At 34.6% G+C, this 17879-nt stretch overlaps 1 protein-coding gene and 2 pseudogenes across 4 annotated transcripts; all 3 read left to right on the forward strand.

The window, feature by feature from the left end:
- The first annotated feature begins 1951 nt into the window (after nucleotides 1–1951).
- Nucleotides 1952–5889, forward strand: LOC110274082 (receptor-like kinase TMK4). Of its 4 annotated transcripts, none has more exons than XM_052252277.1 (4): nucleotides 1952–2423; nucleotides 2728–2802; nucleotides 2910–3812; nucleotides 4016–5889. In XM_052252277.1, the coding sequence occupies exon 4, from the start codon at nucleotides 4455–4457 to the stop codon at nucleotides 5415–5417; it is 963 nt and encodes a 320-aa protein (XP_052108237.1). In that variant the 5' UTR covers nucleotides 1952–2423; nucleotides 2728–2802; nucleotides 2910–3812; nucleotides 4016–4454; the 3' UTR covers nucleotides 5418–5889. The 4 variants fall into 4 exon arrangements, with proteins under 4 accessions (XP_052108237.1, XP_052108238.1, XP_052108239.1 ...); XM_052252278.1 differs by having other exon boundaries at nucleotides 2961–3812; XM_052252279.1 differs by having other exon boundaries at nucleotides 3023–3812.
- A 2724-nt stretch (nucleotides 5890–8613) lies between these two features.
- LOC110272457 (proliferating cell nuclear antigen-like) lies at nucleotides 8614–13350 on the forward strand (annotated as a pseudogene).
- LOC107458706 (nardilysin-like) lies at nucleotides 12033–16529 on the forward strand (annotated as a pseudogene).
- Nucleotides 16530–17879: the final 1350 nt, after the last annotated feature.

Below are 17879 nucleotides of genomic sequence, written 5' to 3' on the forward strand. Positions count from 1 at the left end.
CTTAAATGACATAGTTAATTATTTGTCAATGAGTTATATCTTAAATGACATAGTTAATTTTTAGTATGCACAATGAAAATGTGTATATATATCTAAAAGCACATACACGCGTGAAGTATTTGGATAATATTATCACTTATTTTTATAACTCTCTTTAAACACTTTTTATTAAATACAAATTATTGTTCTTCTTGTTAATTAAATAAGTTTTAATTCTCTATTTATTATATTTTATAATTTATATCAATAATTTAAATTTAAAATTCAGAGTTTATAATTTAATTTTTTTTAACTTTTAATATCAAGTTAATTTTTATGGGATCTTGCACTTCTTATTTTAAGAAAGAAGACAAATATTGGATTTTTTTAACTTTTAATATTAAGTTAATTTTTATGGGATGTTGCACTTCTTATTTTAAGAAAGAAGACAAATATTGGATTTATTTTGCTATGGAAAAAATAGTTAAATCTATATAATATAATATAATATATAATTACTAAGGTTATGAAAATCGGATCGGACCGATCGGTTCAACCGGATTACCGGATTAACTGAAAATCGGTCATCTAGCCAATCCGGTCCACTTCTAAAACCATCCTACAACAAATTAGCAAAAAAATCGATTGAACCGACGGTTAATTGTCGAACCGGACGAATCGACCGGATTTTTGAAAGTGCCGGTTTCTCAAAATCCATCAAACGTCGTGGTTTTGACGGAAAAAATAAAAAATAAAAACAAAAACTGAAGGTGAAGTTTGTGGCTAGAATGGAACTATGGAAGAATATAATAGTAAATTAGTAATGCTGTATTGGATTCTCAAATTCTTGTGCCTGTGATATCCTACACTCTTATTATTTTGAAAACTGAACATAGAAGAAACGATGTTCAGTTTTCAGAATAATAAGTGTGTAGAAACATAATTGATTTTTGTGAAAATCGGACCAGACCGGCCGGTTCGGCTGATCTACAAAACCGTTTTGCAAAAAACTGGTTAAAAAATAGGTAAAATCGGCGGTTAACCGGTGAATCGACCAAACTGGCCGAATTTTTTAAAGATCCAGTTTTGTGACTTGCATAAAAAACTACGTCGTTTTGATGTTAGGAAGAAAAAAAAAAGAAAAGAAACCCTAACTAACACACAGTTCCAATTCCCTTTCAACCCATTAGCACCTAGTCCCAATTCCTTCACTAGGCAAACCCTATCAGAGCAAACACCGCCGCCACTGTTAGGCCCCAGCCCCACCAGCCACCGTCAGCCCCCCAGCCGCCGCCACTCTCTTCTTCCTCACCTTCTCTGTGCTCGTCGCGAAGCCTACCAGCTGCCGCTACTCTTCTCCTCCTCACCGTATATGTGCTCGTGAAGCCCGCCTTTGTGATCGTCGGCGGCGGCAGTGACAGAGGGTACCATCGTCGGTCTTGTTCTCGTTGCCGTCCTGGATGTCTCTGCTTGGCTTCTCTCTCTTCAAGCTCGCTCTCTCTCCCTCTCCGATCTCACTCTGTCTCACGCGAAACGCGAACGTCTCTGCTCGCTTGTCCTCCTCGCCGTCACCTCCGTTTAATTGCTCGGCCATCACCTCCTCGTGAACGTCTCTGTTACTCGGCTGCCTTGTCTTCTCCAGTGAGCACTCCTCCATTACTTCTTCAGTCCTAATTTTTTTCTGAAATTAATTATGATTAATCTATACTTCTGAGCATAGTTTTAAAAATCGAACCGAATCAGCCAGTTCAACTGAATTAACCGAAAATCGATCATATGGTCGGTTCAGTTAACTCCAAAAACCGTTTAGCAAAAAACCGGTAAAAGAACCGGCTGAACCGGTAGTTAACCGATGAACCGTCGGAACCGGCCGGGTTTTTTAAGAATTTCCGGTTCAAAGCTACACTCAAAACGTCGTCGTTTTAACTTTAGATATATATGAAAAAAAAACCCCTATGAACAATGAGGAAACCCTAGCCGCTCCATACCACCATCCTACCCCTCTCTTTCTCTCTAAAAACTCTGGAGACTGGAGTGAAGAACCCAGCCCCAAACCTCCTTGGAGCAGCACCCAGCCACCATCCACTCTTCGTCGCCGAACTCTTCTCCTCGGCAGGAGGGTGCTGTCGTCGCTCAACGTTCCTCTTCTCCTCGCCCTATTCTCGTCGTCTGCTCGTGGTTGCTCGATCCTCCTCTGGCGACGTTCCTCCCTCGGCAGATCTGCTGGGAGCTACTCTCGTCATCAACGTCTCTGCCCTCGTCATGAAGCCCGCCTCTTCCCTCATCATCAAGCCCGTCTCTGCTCGGAGCTCTTCTCGTCGCCATCGTGTCTCTCTCTTCAAGCTCTCTGTCTCCCTCCCACGGTTGCTTACTCACAGTAGCAACCCTTGCTTTCACCTTCATCCTCCGACGGTTGTTCAAGTCCACTGCTCTTCTGACTTTGAGTTAATTTTTCTGGATTTGAGTTATTTTTTTTTGAAATAATATGGTTGATTGTTGATGGTATTTTGTTAATTGTGTTGATTTTTGATTTTATTGTCTAATTGTAATGGATTTTAATTTCTGAGTTTGTCATCTGAACTTCTGTTGATTGTGTTCTGAATTTCTGATGTTGCATGTGTTGTTGGTTTGTTGATAAGATAGAAATTGTATAAATCCCGGTTGATGTGTTGTTGGTGTTGTTAACTGTATTTGATTTGTGCAAGTTTGTATTGGTGATGGTTGCTGATTACAAATTTTTATTGCAAGGTGTCTGAGAAAAAGTCTGAAGAAAGTTGAGCCCTCTTGAAAGCTGAGCATTAGCTTGGGATGAAGCAAAACGTGGTAAGTATCTGCCCAGGTATATTATTATTATTTCAGAATAATAGAGTGTAGGAACATGATTGATTTTTGTGACAGAGAAATAATAGAGATGATTGATTTTGTGACAGAGATTAAGATTTGAGAGAAAGCAAAGCTGAAAACATAAGATCTTGTGACAGAGATTAAGATTTGAGAGAAAGCAAAGCTGAAAAAATAATAGAGATCATTGATTTTGTGACAGAGATTAAGATTTGAGAGAGAAAGCAAAGCTGAAAAAATAATAGAGATGATTGTCAGAGATTAAGATTTGAGAGGAAGCAAAACTGAAACTTGCATGTGCTTGTTACATGGTATGCCCCTCCAATAAGTTAAAGAGTGAATTGTGAATATAATTATAATCAATATATCAGCTTTCAAGAGGGCTCAACTTTCTTCAGCCTTCTTCTCAGACACCTTGCAATAAAAATTTATAATCAGCAACCATCACCAATACAAACATGCACAAATCAAATACAGTTAACAATACCAACAACACATCAACCGGGATTTATACAATTTCTATCTTATCAACAAACCAACAACACATGCAACATCAGAAATTTAGAACACAATCAACAGAAGTTCAGATGACAAACTCAGAAATTAAAATCCATTACAATTAGACAATAAAATCAGAAATCAACACAATTAACAAAATACCATCAACAATCAACCATATTATTTCAAAGAAAATACCACAATTTCGGGGCATCACCAATGCTAGCCAAGAGCCTTCAAGAACCGGTACGCGGATTCGAGCCAATACTCCGGCAACTAGGAGTCTAATTCACTCTGGGGCTTCAACTCCGGTGATGCCCCGAAATGGTGGGATGGAAATTGGAATCTCATTCTGGCGAGGGTCATCAAGGATCATGGAATCCTTCTTGCAAGGTGTCTGAGAAGAAGGCTGAAGATCATGCAAGGAAGTTGAGCCCTCTTGAAAGCTGAGCATTGGCTTGGGATGAAGCAGAATGTGCCAAGTATATGCCCAGGTATATTATTATTTACATGATATGATCTGAACTTGTTTTGCGACGATGATTCTACTAGTTTGTTTAATATGTCAAGCCTTTAACTTGATATAAACTTTTCAATTTTTTAAATTTCTCTTATAAAAATATGCCTTAGTCTAGGTGAGTTTTCAGAAGTAGTCAATGAATTGATGCAGTTTGTTTGTGAAAAATTGAATGTATAGGTTCAGGCATGAAGAGGTGAGGATTCAATCATGTTATATGTACGGTGCCAAACTGCCATTCAACACCACTACCATTCAAAAAAGCGGTGAAGAGATTATACAGCATTTGGACCTGGGAAATTCTAAATAGTAGTAGTTGCAGGAAAGTTGTTACTCCGTTTTCTTCATTTCCATTATGTGAGTACTAGCTCTAAGTGTCCTTGTAAAGTCTAATCATCCAAAGGACAAGATTGGATTATAGTTTATTTAGGCCGAACAAACTTTAACATTCAAACGCATGTTTATTCTATTATGGAAACTAATCGAAAATAAAAGGAGAGGAGCATTCTTCCTCTTTCATTGCGAGAGAACAAAAAAAAGCAGAGAGTGAGAGAACAAAAAAACAGAGAGTGAATCCCATGGCTCATCTCAAAATGTTTGCAACTTTCCTTTTTTTATCATGTGTGTGCGGGTATTATCTAATAATAATGATAGTGAAATTAGTCACAAAGAAGCTGAGTACTTGTTGAAGTTTAAAGAAGCCGTACACAATCTTCCCTCTAATTGGTTCGATAATGATACTGTTATGTGCGATTGGGTTGGTGTGGTTTGTGGTTACTTTCCCGCCACTAATTTTCGATATATAGAAAAGATCCAGCTCAATTCAAGGCACCTCAACGGAACAATTCCTTCGGATATTAACAAGTCTCTTGTTAATTTACGCTATTTTGATCTTGGAAACAACTCTCTAAGTGGTCATTTGCCTTCTTTTTCGAATCTCTCTTACCTCCAATATCTGTATTTGTCCTACAACAACTTCATCTCCATTCCTCACGATTGCTTATGTGGTTTAGAAAATTTGGAACTCTTTGACTTGAGGTACAATACTAACCTCTCATCTTGGACTTTTCCCACCAACTTGAACACCAACTCACGCCTTACCATCATCAACCTCGAGAATACAAACCTCATAGGCTCCTTGCCGGATATCTTTGATTCTTTTCCCGTATTGCAAAATTTTGATCTCTCTGAAAATAATCTCACAGGAGTGTTGCCTAAATCTTTTTCAAAACTAACCAGGTTAACTATATTGAAACTCAACCACCCGAAGGATAATAAATTGTCGGGTACAATTCAATTTCTTTCCTCTATGCCACAATTGTTTCAAGTGAATCTTGAGGGGAACTCATTTGAGGGTTCTATTCCAGACCTATCCAATTGCAAACATTTGAAATATCTGTCCCTGGCAAATAATAGATTAACAGGTGTAGTTCTACCTTCTCTGGGATTGCTCAATGAAATCTATCAAGTTTCGTTGGAAAACAACTGGTTGCAGGGTCCTCTTCCTTTATTTAATAAAGTTCGGACTCCAGAAGTAAATCTTACGTCTAATGGATTCTGTTTAGATCATCCTGGGCCTTGAAGCTTGGAATTTCATTACATGTGATGATAATGGCAATATCAGAACCGTTAATTTAACAAATTTGAATTTGACTGGGTCAATATCCCCTTCATTCAAAAATTTAACGGATCTGTGTCAATTATATCTTGGTGGAAACAGACTGAATGGGTCCATACCAGAAAGTTTGACAAGCTTACAACAACTCAAGTTTTTGGATGTGTCCAACAACAATCTATCGGGAAATCTTCCACCATTTTCAAAAAAGATCATGGTCATTACAACGGGCAATATTTTTCTTCAACAGTTTCACTCATCTAAAATTTTGCTATCTTCTGCTTTCATCATAGGTACGCTCATTATTATTTCTATATTGAATAATGGTAAAGTTACAAAAATAAAAAAGAAAACAAAATTAACATGTTAAACTTATAAATTTATACAAATAAGAGATTGCATACAAAAGTAGTAAAGTATTGGAAAATAAAATTTGTCCTATTATAAAACTAAAAATACATGTAGTTGTCACGAGTGATGTGGTATTTAGTTTTACCGTTTGCTATATATATTTTTTTTGTTAAATATGGTGCTTTTAAATTAAAATATTTTAAAATTTTATTTAACTAGTATGCAAATTTGCATTACCAAACAAATATAAATTTCATTTGTCCGTATACAGTATTCGTTGAGTTATGAAAAAAAAATTATTCACTAAAATTATTATTTTCACTTTTGAATATAATATATATTTATTTTATATTTTTACTCTCTACAAAATTACATGATACATTTAGAAATAATTAATTATTAAATACCCATACATTAGTGTTTTTAACTCTAAAGTAATTACTTTATAGTTTTTTTTATGTTTATTCGGTTGTTAAATATAAAATAAATAATAATAGTTTTGTAACTTTATAATTAGGTTTAAGTCTTAATTAAGTTTCTCAAGTAACATGTTATAATTAACTAAAATAATATTATTAGGAGATAATAAAATTTTATTATCATTGTATAAAAATAATATATTTAATATTTTTTGGTAGATTAGTAAAATTAGTTAATTTGTTACCTATTTTCTAAAAATTTATAAATAATATACAGTTAATTATTTAATAAGATGATACTTAAATAGTATTTTAATCTAAATTTCTATTTTGTGATTATTTTTTACTTCAATGTATACATGCAGGTATTTCAATTGCTGGTGTTGGTGTTATTATAATCATCTTTGTTGTGATTGTTTATTATTATAAGAGACAAAAAAAATTTTCTATTGATAAGCAAGTTGATAGTTTGATAGCAAGTTATCGTACTATAACACCGGTAAAAAGATATACTTATGCAGAAGTAAAACAAATGACAAATTTATTTTGTGAGAAATTGGAACAAGGAGGATATGGTATTGTATATAAAGGAAGTTTAAATGATGGTAGTCAAGTGGCAGTGAAAATACTTAAAAAGTCAAAAGGAAGTGTGGAAGAATTCGTAAATGAAGTTGTTACTATCAGCAGAACATCTCATGTGAACATTGTTTCACTTTGGGGATTTTGTTACGAAATGAATAAACAAACCCTTATTTATGAATTTATGTCCAATGGCTCTTTGGACAAATATAAATATAAACATGGACGTTCCTCTCTCAGTTCTCTCTTTTCTAATTTACATTGAAAAGAACTGTACAATATTGTAAATAGCATTGCTCAAGGATTAGACTACTTACATGAAAGATGTAATACAAAAATTTTGTATCTTGATATCAAACCTCAAAATGTGCTTCTTGATGAAAAGTTTTGTCCAAAAATTGCAGATTTTGGATTAGCTAAAATATGCAAAAATAATAAAAGTAGTAGGCGAACATTTAGCATAAGAGGGACTCCGGGTTATATTGCACCAGAAATGTTTAATCGACGAGCATATGGTGGAATTTCTTGCAAGTCAGATGTGTATAGTTATGGAATGTTAATTCTTGAAATGATGGGGGCAAAAGATGATCCACATATTAGAAGATCTCATAATAGTGAATCCTACTTTCCTGATTGGCTTTATAAGGATCAAGATGAAGATTTTATTTATTACAGAAGTTTTGCTTTCGATAAAGATGATGAAATTATAATACAAAAGATTTTGTTAGTGGGCTTACACTGTATTCAAACGGATCCATCAAAAAGACGGGCAAGGATTCGGTATGCCGGTTTCCTTTGAGCACCGAAACGCCAAAAATTTGTTTGGCTTATTGGTGCGCCAAGGCATCTACAAATAAAAATTTTACTTTTTATTGGGGTTTATTTGGTAAGCATATTAAAAAAGAGGGGTCATATTATAATTTATTAACTTACACCTTTAGTTTTAGTTTTACAGTTTACTCATTAGATAATAGAGTTCTTATAGCTGAACCTTATGCTTCTTATCTACATTTTCTTTTAATCTCCATTTTTATTTCTCCCAATCTAAAAATAAGATTTAGGATGCTAAATGAAAAGAAACTGAAGTCTTAAACCTTTGAAGCTCTCTTGAATCATGCCCTGACACTCTTCCACGGCTGTGCCGCCATTGTTGGATGAGTCAGTGCCAGAAAATAGTTTGTCATTCGAAGTGGTTGTGTTACTTTCACATGGAGGTATTTAATGAATGTTTTATATATAGTTACGTGAGAGTAAGGTAGAGAAGGCGCCGCACGGGACGATGCAGATCTGGGCAAATGAAAATGTTGCCTAGTAGTTGACGATGGGGGCACTATGATGGCGGCCGCAGCGCAGATCTAGATTGTGTTTCTTTCAAGCTCGTCTCCGATCAGATGGTTGATGCTGGGGTGCGCGAGGTTGTGGCGGAGATTAGGAAAAAGAGGGAGGAGTTGAGGGTGAAGAGGGAGGTGAAGGTGACATTTAACATAACAGGGAATACTTAACTCTAATTAATTTAAATTTATATATTATTAATCTTTGAATATTAACCCACTATATTTTTGATATAACAACAATAACTATGAAGAAAATAATATTTTCAAAGTAACTCCACTGATATAAAAGCTACAAAAAAATACTAACTAGCCAATCACATTAAATTACATTTAAGATGATCTTGACTGTTGGACTAAAAAAATATAAAAGATCTAATGACTCCTCAATAAAAATGCGCACCAATAAACCAAACAAACTTTTGGCGTTTCAGTGCCCAAAAGACGTTGGCGTACTGAATCCGTGCCCCAAAAAGACCAACAATGAAAAAAGTGGTGGAAATGTTAGGGGGAGATCTTAAAGCAATATCACGTCCTGAGAGATTTGTCATGTCTTCTTCTCCTACATTCCCTCTTTTATCGTATTCAGGTGCATCTCGTAGTGATATATACGAGACAAATTCGATAATTGAAGAATTAAATGGTTAAGTTCACTTAAGTAGAAGGTATGTATTTATAATTTAATACTCAATTTTTTTTAATTTTAATTTTATTGTTAGAATTTAATTTAAATTTAATTGGACCTAAATTTTTAAATTTAATTTAAATTAAAATTAATTTTAGTTAGTAAACTTTAAATATGTTATTTTAATTTTTGAGGTTGATATCGTTGATAATTTGGATAATAATTTTTTATTGATTTTGATTTGTTGGGTCTAAAATTAAAGAATTACGTGCATTTGATTTGATTGGACTGTTCTAATTATTCAGTGATATGTCTCTATAACACTTTGAATTTTGAATTGCATCTTTGGTTGTGTATCATGTTTGCATAATTCTAAAGTAACAATTCAGCTAAAAGATTACTGATTCTGTTCAGACATAATAAAAAATCAGAAAGCAAGAAAACCTGCAAAGCTGCAACACCCCCATTTTCAAGATGCTGGCTGGAACTCTGTTTGGTGCAAGGCTCTTTGCTGAAGAAGGTTCTAGAAGCAATCAGGGAGCTCGTGAACAATGCGAACTTCGATTGCTCTGCGACTGGGTTCTCACTCCAGGCCATGGACTCGAGCCACGTTGCTCTCGTGGCGCTCCTACTGCGGTCTGAAGGGTTCGAGCACTACGGTGCGACCGCAACATCTCGATGGGGATGAATCTCAACATGGCCAAGATGCTACGGTGCGCCGGAAATGATGACAATCATCACTGTCAAGGGCGATGACGGCAGCGACACCGTCACTTTCATATTCGAGAGCCCAAGTACTATTCATTTTCCCAAAAAATCTTGATTTCAATTTTCATTTTAATTTTGTCCGATTATTTCTAGGGTTTTATATCTGCATGGTTCATTTTTCCTGTTTCTGTTTGATCTTTAGTTGCTAATTTTGATATGGTATTATTTTAATTCGTTAAACTTTTTTATTGACGCTTAGGATTCTTTCTTGCTAGAAAACTGTACTGGAAAGGGAAGACCTATTACATTGTTTCTTGTGTGTTTGAAAGTTTAGTATTCTGCAAGGGGATGAGAGGCATGATCTTGATTCTGTAGTTGATATGAGTTCAGTTGTTAATGAATTGCTACAAAATTTAGTGTTTGGTGATTGGATTTCTAGGATTGTAAAAATTTATATGCAGGAATTAAGCTTTAGTGTTTAATTTCAAGCAAGATAGTGTTCAGCTGTGTTTTGTTCATGTATTGGAATCTGTTTCTGGTAGTGCAGCTGTTAATATTACATTTTGATTCAAGATCTGAATTATGAAGTTTTGGATATTGAAAAGATTTGTAATCTGACTATTCTTTTTTTTTTTTTTCTGTTTATGTCCTGAAGCACAAGATAAATTTCTGATTTTGAGATGAAGTTGATGGATATCGACAGTGAGCACCTTGGAATTCCTGAGGCAGAGTACCATGCCATTGTTAGAATGCCGTCTACTGAGTCTGCTAGGATTTGCAGTATTGGTGACACTGGTAATTTGCTTTGCTCTGAATTTTCGGGGGTTTTATGGTTCTCTTTTGGAAGTTAATAGTCTAGCTGATACAATTTGTTCAGTGTGCGATGAATATTGTAGTTGTCATTTCCGTTACTAAGGAAGGTGTAAAGTTTTCCACAAAAGATGATATTGGAACTGCAAACATTGTCTGCAGGCATAACTCTTCTGTGGACAAGGTAACAGAGATTTATTTGTTCTTTTTTAATCATAACTTTATTGTTTGTACAATTTAGTTCTCGTATAATTTGAAATACATACTAATTGATGGTTTTGCATGGTATTTGGTTGATATTGCAGCCTGAAGAAGCCACTACTGTAGAGATGAATGAGCCTGTGTCCTTGACATTTGCATTGCGGTACATGAACTCTTTCACAAAGGCAGCACGATTGTCTAACCTAGTTACCATCAGTCTTTCAAAGGAGCTTCCAGTTGTGGTTGAATACAAGATTGCTGGACGGATGGATTCATAGCTTCCAGTTGTAGAATTTGAAAAATTACTGAGTACTTCTCAGTAAAAAAATTAGTGAGTACTTCTCAGTCTTTCGCTGGCTTGTCGCTGGCTTGCTGTCTCGGTGTCTCCTGACCTGACCTGCCCTGCTCGCTTGCTTCGCTGCTCGTCGCTGGCTGCCTGGCTCGTTGCTCAGTCATCGCCTCTCGCAGTCTCGCCACTCGCCTCTTGCCACTCCGTGCCACTCTGCCTCTGCGTCTCTCTCTCGCGTTCTCGCCTCTCCACTCTCCGGTGAGAATTGATTTTATCAATTTAGAAATAAGAATTTGAATAATTGAATAATTATTGTGATAATGTGATTCTGTGAAACTGTGTATCTCATGCTGTTTGAATAATTGGATCATTGGATTTGGATGATTTGTTTGTGTATATTTATGTATAATTGAATTAAGATAGGGTCACTCTAGTGTACAGATTGTAGATATACAGAGATGTATGGTTCACCAACACGTGTTGTGGATGTGTGGTGTCAGGGAGCAGGTTGATAGCAATGTTACATCTGCAAGGCTTGGTAGAGGTTCGGCTTAGGCGGCTTTTCTTTCCGTGTAACGGGATTTCTTTGGGTTGTCTCTATCCAGCTGCTTGTTGGGCTCTTTGGGCTTACTTATAAGATTGTATGGCAAGGGTCAATTTGTGTTGGGACTGGAGGAAGAACTTGTTTGAAATAGCTGCTATTAGAATATTGTTCATACTTCATATTTCCATTTCGAAGGGAAAAAAAAGAACATTATTCATGTCTTAGGTCAGTTTGCTGATAATGTTTTTGGTATACCATAATGGTATACAAAACTGAGCATAGAATTTAACCAGGCTTTGCAAAGCGAAGCTTGCCGTCTTCAACAACTTCAACGCCATACTTCTGCTATTAGTCATCCTTTAAACAGATTCTTTTGGGGTATGCCATAAAAGTGTTGCTATTACATGGTCAATTAGATATTTAGATTTCTCTGTATAATTAAATTACTATTTCATTTCTTTTCCATGTACATGACGGGAATAAAAAGAGCTTGGTTGATGCTATGGAGAAGGTGTTAATTTGCGGGAGCAAATATTCAAACTATACAAAGATTATTACCATGGTGGATTAATGAAGCTTGTTGTTATTGGTGGAGGTGAATTCCTACTTACCTACACCATTATTCAATTTAAAGTTTTACAATTTTATTTTAGTCATGTTTTTCTTCCAGCAATAATAAGGTGCTTAGTTTTTTTTTTTCCCATTCCCAATATGCCAACCAGGGTATGCAGGTTTGCAGCCACTTATACATTTATTAATAGTTGAGAAATAATTATACTAGTCTCAAGATTAGGTTCATCATAGATTTATCTTCTACAAAAATGAGATTTATTTGTTTTAACAGCTCACGCCAGGATTAGGATTGAGACCAATATAAACTGGTATGTACTTTATAGTGATGTGCTTTATGTATAAATGTGTAGACCCTCTTGATGTGCTTGAGAGTTGGGTTGCGGAATTATTTGGAGCTATCAGAAAGGGTCCTCACTGTCTCTGGTGTTGAAAAGGTGATCATAATCTCTTCACTTGTATGGCCTTTCAGATAGAAGAGAGTAAGAGCAAGTAGTGTGTTTAGTGGGACCTCAAACATAAGATTTTTATTTCAATTTCAGCTTTCTTATTATTATTATTATATTGGATTAAAATTTTTCAGTCAATAGACAAGTGTGAAAACAGTATTGACTAGTTGATGGGTAAATTAACTTGTGTGATCATTCAGATCAGCTTATGCTTTCCAATTTCTACAAATTACTTCTCTTCAATATGGCTTAACTTTGATTTCACTTCCCAGATCTTTGATATCATTGGCTTTGTCTATCAATACCTGAAGTTATTGCATCAAATTCCTCCACAAGAATGGATATTCAGAGAACTTCAAAGCATCGGGAAAATGGATTTTAGATTTGCAGAAGAGCAACGGCAAGATGATTATGCTGCTGAACTCTCAGGTTTCTAATTTATCTGCTTGGAGTTGTTTTCTTAAGTTATTTGTTAATCAATAGGATATGGAGAACATGCAACATATGATAGAGATTAAAAAAAAAATTGTTGTCAGTTTGTGTTTATAGCAAAAACTGAACATTTATTTATTATGCTTTCAACCCAATTGCAATATATTTTGAAATTTTAGATACTTCCTATGCAGATTTGTTATATCTTTCTGGCTTATTTGAATTATTTTCTTGTGCAGAAAATTTACTCTTTTATCCGCCAGAGCATGTCATGTATGGTGACTATGTCTACCAGACTTGGGATGAGCAATTGATAAAGCAACTTCTTGGTTTCTTCATTCCAGAAAACATGAGAGTAGAGGTTGTTTCGAAGTTGTTCCTTAAGTCGGAACATGAGTTATCTTTTCACCTTTGGCTAGTTGGCACTTTTATTTATTTCTTTCACTGTTAATCTGTTATGTTGAACCATTGGGAATTGATAACTAAACTCAATTGTTAACAAAATATATCTGGAAGTTATATTTCCATCATGATGATTGAACAACTTGATGGTGCTACTTTTCAGGTGTCCAATGTGAACCTTAGTTTGGTTCACGTTATGTTGAAGAAGACGTTGCTCAAGATTTAATGGAGTTATGGAGAAATCCTCCAGAAATTGAGGCCTCGCTACATCTTCCATCAAAAAATGAGTTCATTCCAAGTGATTTTTCTGTACGTTCTGTTGACATATTTTCGGATTAACTTGAAGGGTGGATATGCTAATGCCCAGAGTTGTGTATTGTTTGAATTGTTCATTCTCCTCCTTAAAGATGAGTTGAATGAATCATATATCTGGTAAATCGTCTGTCTTGCTTGACACTAAAAGTAGAGTCATTCGTCTATATTATATATCCTCCATTAAAAGATGTTGCTCAGTTAGAAATTTTTTGTTGTTTCTGTTATTTATTTACTTCTCTCTTGTTTGGAGGATTTCCTGTCCTTCATACGTTTTGTTTCTGAACAGATTCACTAGGTAATTCTATTTACTACATAGCTTCATACCTTAAGCATGTAAACTGATTAATTGAGAAAAAGGTATCTTTATAAGAGAGAGGCTTCCACTCTTAACTGACTATTCAAACTCCTAACTAATTACTTTGTTTTTTTTTTTTCATTCCAGCTTTCCAAAATATCATCTGCTAGTTTATATGTACAAAATTTTGTATCATAAGATCTGGCTTGAGTTAAAATTAAATCATCTTAGGCAATCTAAGAAACCGTTGGTGAATGTAGTACCTTAAATCTTATTTTTAAAGGACTTCATACAACATGTGTCTATCTGTGCAAGCTAGTATTGCAATGTTAGAAACTTCTGTCTCCTATGTTGGCGACAAACTGGAACTGAAGGTCTATGGTTTCAATGAGAAGCTTCCCATTCTCTTATCTAAAGTTTTATCAGTAGCTAGATCCTTTATTCCTACTGGCGATCGATTTGAGGTACATCACATATTTCCTTTTATCTCTTATCAAAATGTCTATGTTATCCTTTTTGCCCGGTTCCATAGTTCTGTTTGCTTTGTTGATTGTAATGAACCAATCATTATCGTTCAGGTTATAAAAGAAGACATGAAGAGAACTTTGAAGAATACCAACATGAAGCCTTTAAGTCATTCGTCATATTTGAGATTGCAAGTTTTGTGCCGAGCTTTTATGACATTGAGGAAAAGCTGCATCATCTAAATGATTTGTTTCTTGATGATTTGATTGCATTTATCCCCGAACTTCGCTCCAAGGTAGGCATGAAATATTTAATCTTATATGTTATTGTTTGGACTATTTTGCAGTCTTTTATTGTCAAGTTTTATTTTATTTTCTGTAAAAAAAAAAAGAATAATGTTTTCAAAAAATACATGCATGGGAAGTGTTATATCCTTAAACCCTAAACCCTAAACTTAATATAACTACTTTGTTTGATGCACTTGTTCTGTTTGTGTGTATGAGAATCTGCTGTCTCAGCTTGATAATGCTTACATTTACAAGAAAGTAGCTACTTCTTGGTAGCTTGTTCTTTGTTTTTTAGTTTTTAATTACTTGGTTTTTAAACATAAGTTCCATGATATATTATAGTTCTCTAGTTTATATCAATAAATTGTTTGAAATTTATTCCTTTACATCAACCTTGGACAGCTATACATTGAGGGTCTATGCCATGGAAATATTTCAGAAGAAGTAATTGACATATCAAATATATTTAAGACGAACTTTATAGTAAATCCACTTCCCGTTGAGCTGAGGCACGCTGAGCACGTTATTTGCCTTTCATCCAGTGCCAATCTAGTTAGAGATGTTTGTGTAAAGAACAAGTCAGAAAAGAATTCTGTGGTTGAGGTAATTTCAGTTGGATTATTTTTGTTTGTCACTTTTCATGGATAATTGTTTTTTTGAAATTTCTAACAAACTTCTCCTGTTTCTTAATTTGGTATTCAATATTCATGCAGCTATATTTTCAAATTGAGCAAGATCTTGGGTTGGGATCAATCAAATTGAAAGCTTTAATTGATCTTTTTGAGGAAGTTGTGGATGAGCCGCTTTTCAATCAGCTGAGGTGACTATTGAATGCTATTTTAGTTTCTTGCATTTGAGCGTCTAACATTTGTTAATGAAAATTTGTTTTCACTTTCCATGGCTTTTTATGGGTTGTATTAATTTTTATTTCTTTATTTGTTTATTTATTTGTGTGTATCTGGATACAGGACAAAAGAGCAGCTTGGATATGTTGTCGAATGTAGCCTACGGTTAACGTACAGTGTTTTTGGGTTTTGTTTCTGTGTTCAATCATCTGAGTACGACCCAATTTACGTGCAAGATAGAATCGACAACTTCATAGATGGCGTTGAAGAAATGTTGGTTAGTATTCCTGATTCCTTCTATCTCATTGTTCTGAGATTAATGGCTCCCTCATGAATTGCATTAAATTTGACATGATTTGGGTGCTCAAGAAATTGTAGGCACACCCCACTCTTTTCCAAATTAAAAGACTTGTGTTCTAAGGAATTATATGTTGACTGCAGGATGGGCTTGATGATGATTCCTTTGAGAATTACAAAAGTGGGTTACTGGCAAAACTGCTCGAGAAAGATCATTCGCTTAACTACGAGAGCAATCGATTGTGGAGTCAGATTGTTGATACTTGATAAAAGGTGATTTTACGTTTAGTTATATAATAAGTTTGTGGATGATGAGTAAGGAAGACCAACCTTGAAGAAAATGATAACAAAGGATATTGTTTTTCAGGTATATCTTTGATATATCAAAGAAGGAAGCCGAAGAATTGAAGAACATAATAAGCAAGCAAGATGTTGTTGAGGGGTACCGGACATATTTCAGACAGTCGTCTCCGAAGTGCCAGCGACTTCTCACTCGGTTATGGGGCTGCAACACAAAGTTTGAAGATGATGTTGCACTGCCTGAAACTGTGCAAGCCATAAAATATCCAGCTTCATTTAAAATGTCATCCGAGTTTTATCAAAAATCTTTGTTAAAACCTGAAGATATGCATTTTTGAACTCATGAAGTACCATTCAGATTTGAGAGCCTTTGTTTTTAAAGTGTAAATTACATTTATGTGCGAATTATTATTGATCAATAATATTTTGGAATCGAGGAAAGTCTTCATTCATTGGTAGTTTCTTTTGGCCTTTTGGAGCTTGGTACGCTGTATTATTGTTCTATTTGTTTGTCACATGAAATGATTTATGACAGCATCACAGCATAGTATAATTTTGTGATTTATGTTGCTTTCTCACTGAATATTGGGTATATAATTATGGATTAATAGTGAAAATGGTATCTAAGATCAAACGCTTTGAATTGATTGCTAATGTGTTGTTATCTAACCATCAAAATGATCAATCTGACTCAAAGTTCTATTTTTAGCATGGTTTTGAAAACTGGACCGGTCATCGAACCGTTCTAGTCACTGATTTATTGGTTTATTAGTTTAACCGGTCCAACCATGGTTCAACCGAAAAAATCATTTATAATAAAATATTAAATAAATTATAAATCAATATTCTAAAAAAGTACAAACATCAAAATATTAACAATCAATCTTTAATGTCAGAAAAAATAATTAAATCACAATAACAATTACACAGCAACAACACCAATAATTAAATCACAATAACACAATAATAAGTTACACAAGAACAACAAACTTTTTTAAAGATTAACAAAGATTATCAAAATTTCAGGTAGCATACTACTTTCTTTGATTGGTCGTGATTAAGGTGATGGTTGTTCTTGAAGCAATTCGGGTTATCTAAGAGTATGCTTTGAGAGAAGGGTACTTGAAGCTTTATAAGCTTCCTCACTCTTACATGATCCAAAACCATTGTGAAGCAAAGAAACAACTTTCTTAAACCTTAACACAGCTTCACCAGTTTCCACCATTAAATTCCTATTCTGAACTTGATCCCTTAGCTGAGACAAAATACTAAGAACTCTATGACATCTTTCAACAGCTAATCTATTAGCTTGTTCAACTTCCTCTATTCTTATCTATTTATTTATCTATCTAAGTTAATAAAAAACTTTCAAATAAGAAGCTAAACATGCCTTGATACTAAAAAAACATGAACATCTGAGTTATCAACACAGATACCATACATTCAGCCATAAATGGCATACAAAAAGACCCAGATATAAAGAACCTCATTTTTTTCAACAAAAGCCACAAAAACAGAAATTTTCATGTTCAAGTCTCAAAATTCCATCAAAGGATGAAAAAGGGTCCATTTTTTTCTTTTTTGTTTATGTTTTCTGTTGTTGGTAGAACAAAGACCTTGGAATTAGAACTAATTAATAGAAGTATAAGAAATTGTAGCATATCTATAGCTGCTTTAGAAAATAAATAAAAAAATTCAAGCAATCTTATCTTCAATGAACCCAGGTAAAAAGAATAAGAAGACAGGAGTTGGAGAGCACGGACGGCGGCTGAGATCCATGGACGGACGGTGGCAGCAATTACAATCTTTAGCCCATTAAAAAACATTCCAAAACACTAAACCCAGCAAAACCAACAACTACAAAACAAAGCCATTAGCAAATTTGAACAAAAAAATTAGGAATCATCAGCAACTA

Source organism: Arachis duranensis, chromosome 7 (genome assembly GCF_000817695.3).
Source record: "Arachis duranensis cultivar V14167 chromosome 7, aradu.V14167.gnm2.J7QH, whole genome shotgun sequence".
NCBI classification, from domain to species: Eukaryota; Viridiplantae; Streptophyta; class Magnoliopsida; order Fabales; family Fabaceae; genus Arachis; species Arachis duranensis.

Bases quoted from the DNA above. Each gene is read 5' to 3' on its own strand.
- LOC110274082 (XM_052252280.1), top strand. From the start codon at position 4,455: ATGTGTGTGCGGGTATTATCTAATAATAATGATAGTGAAATTAGTCAC.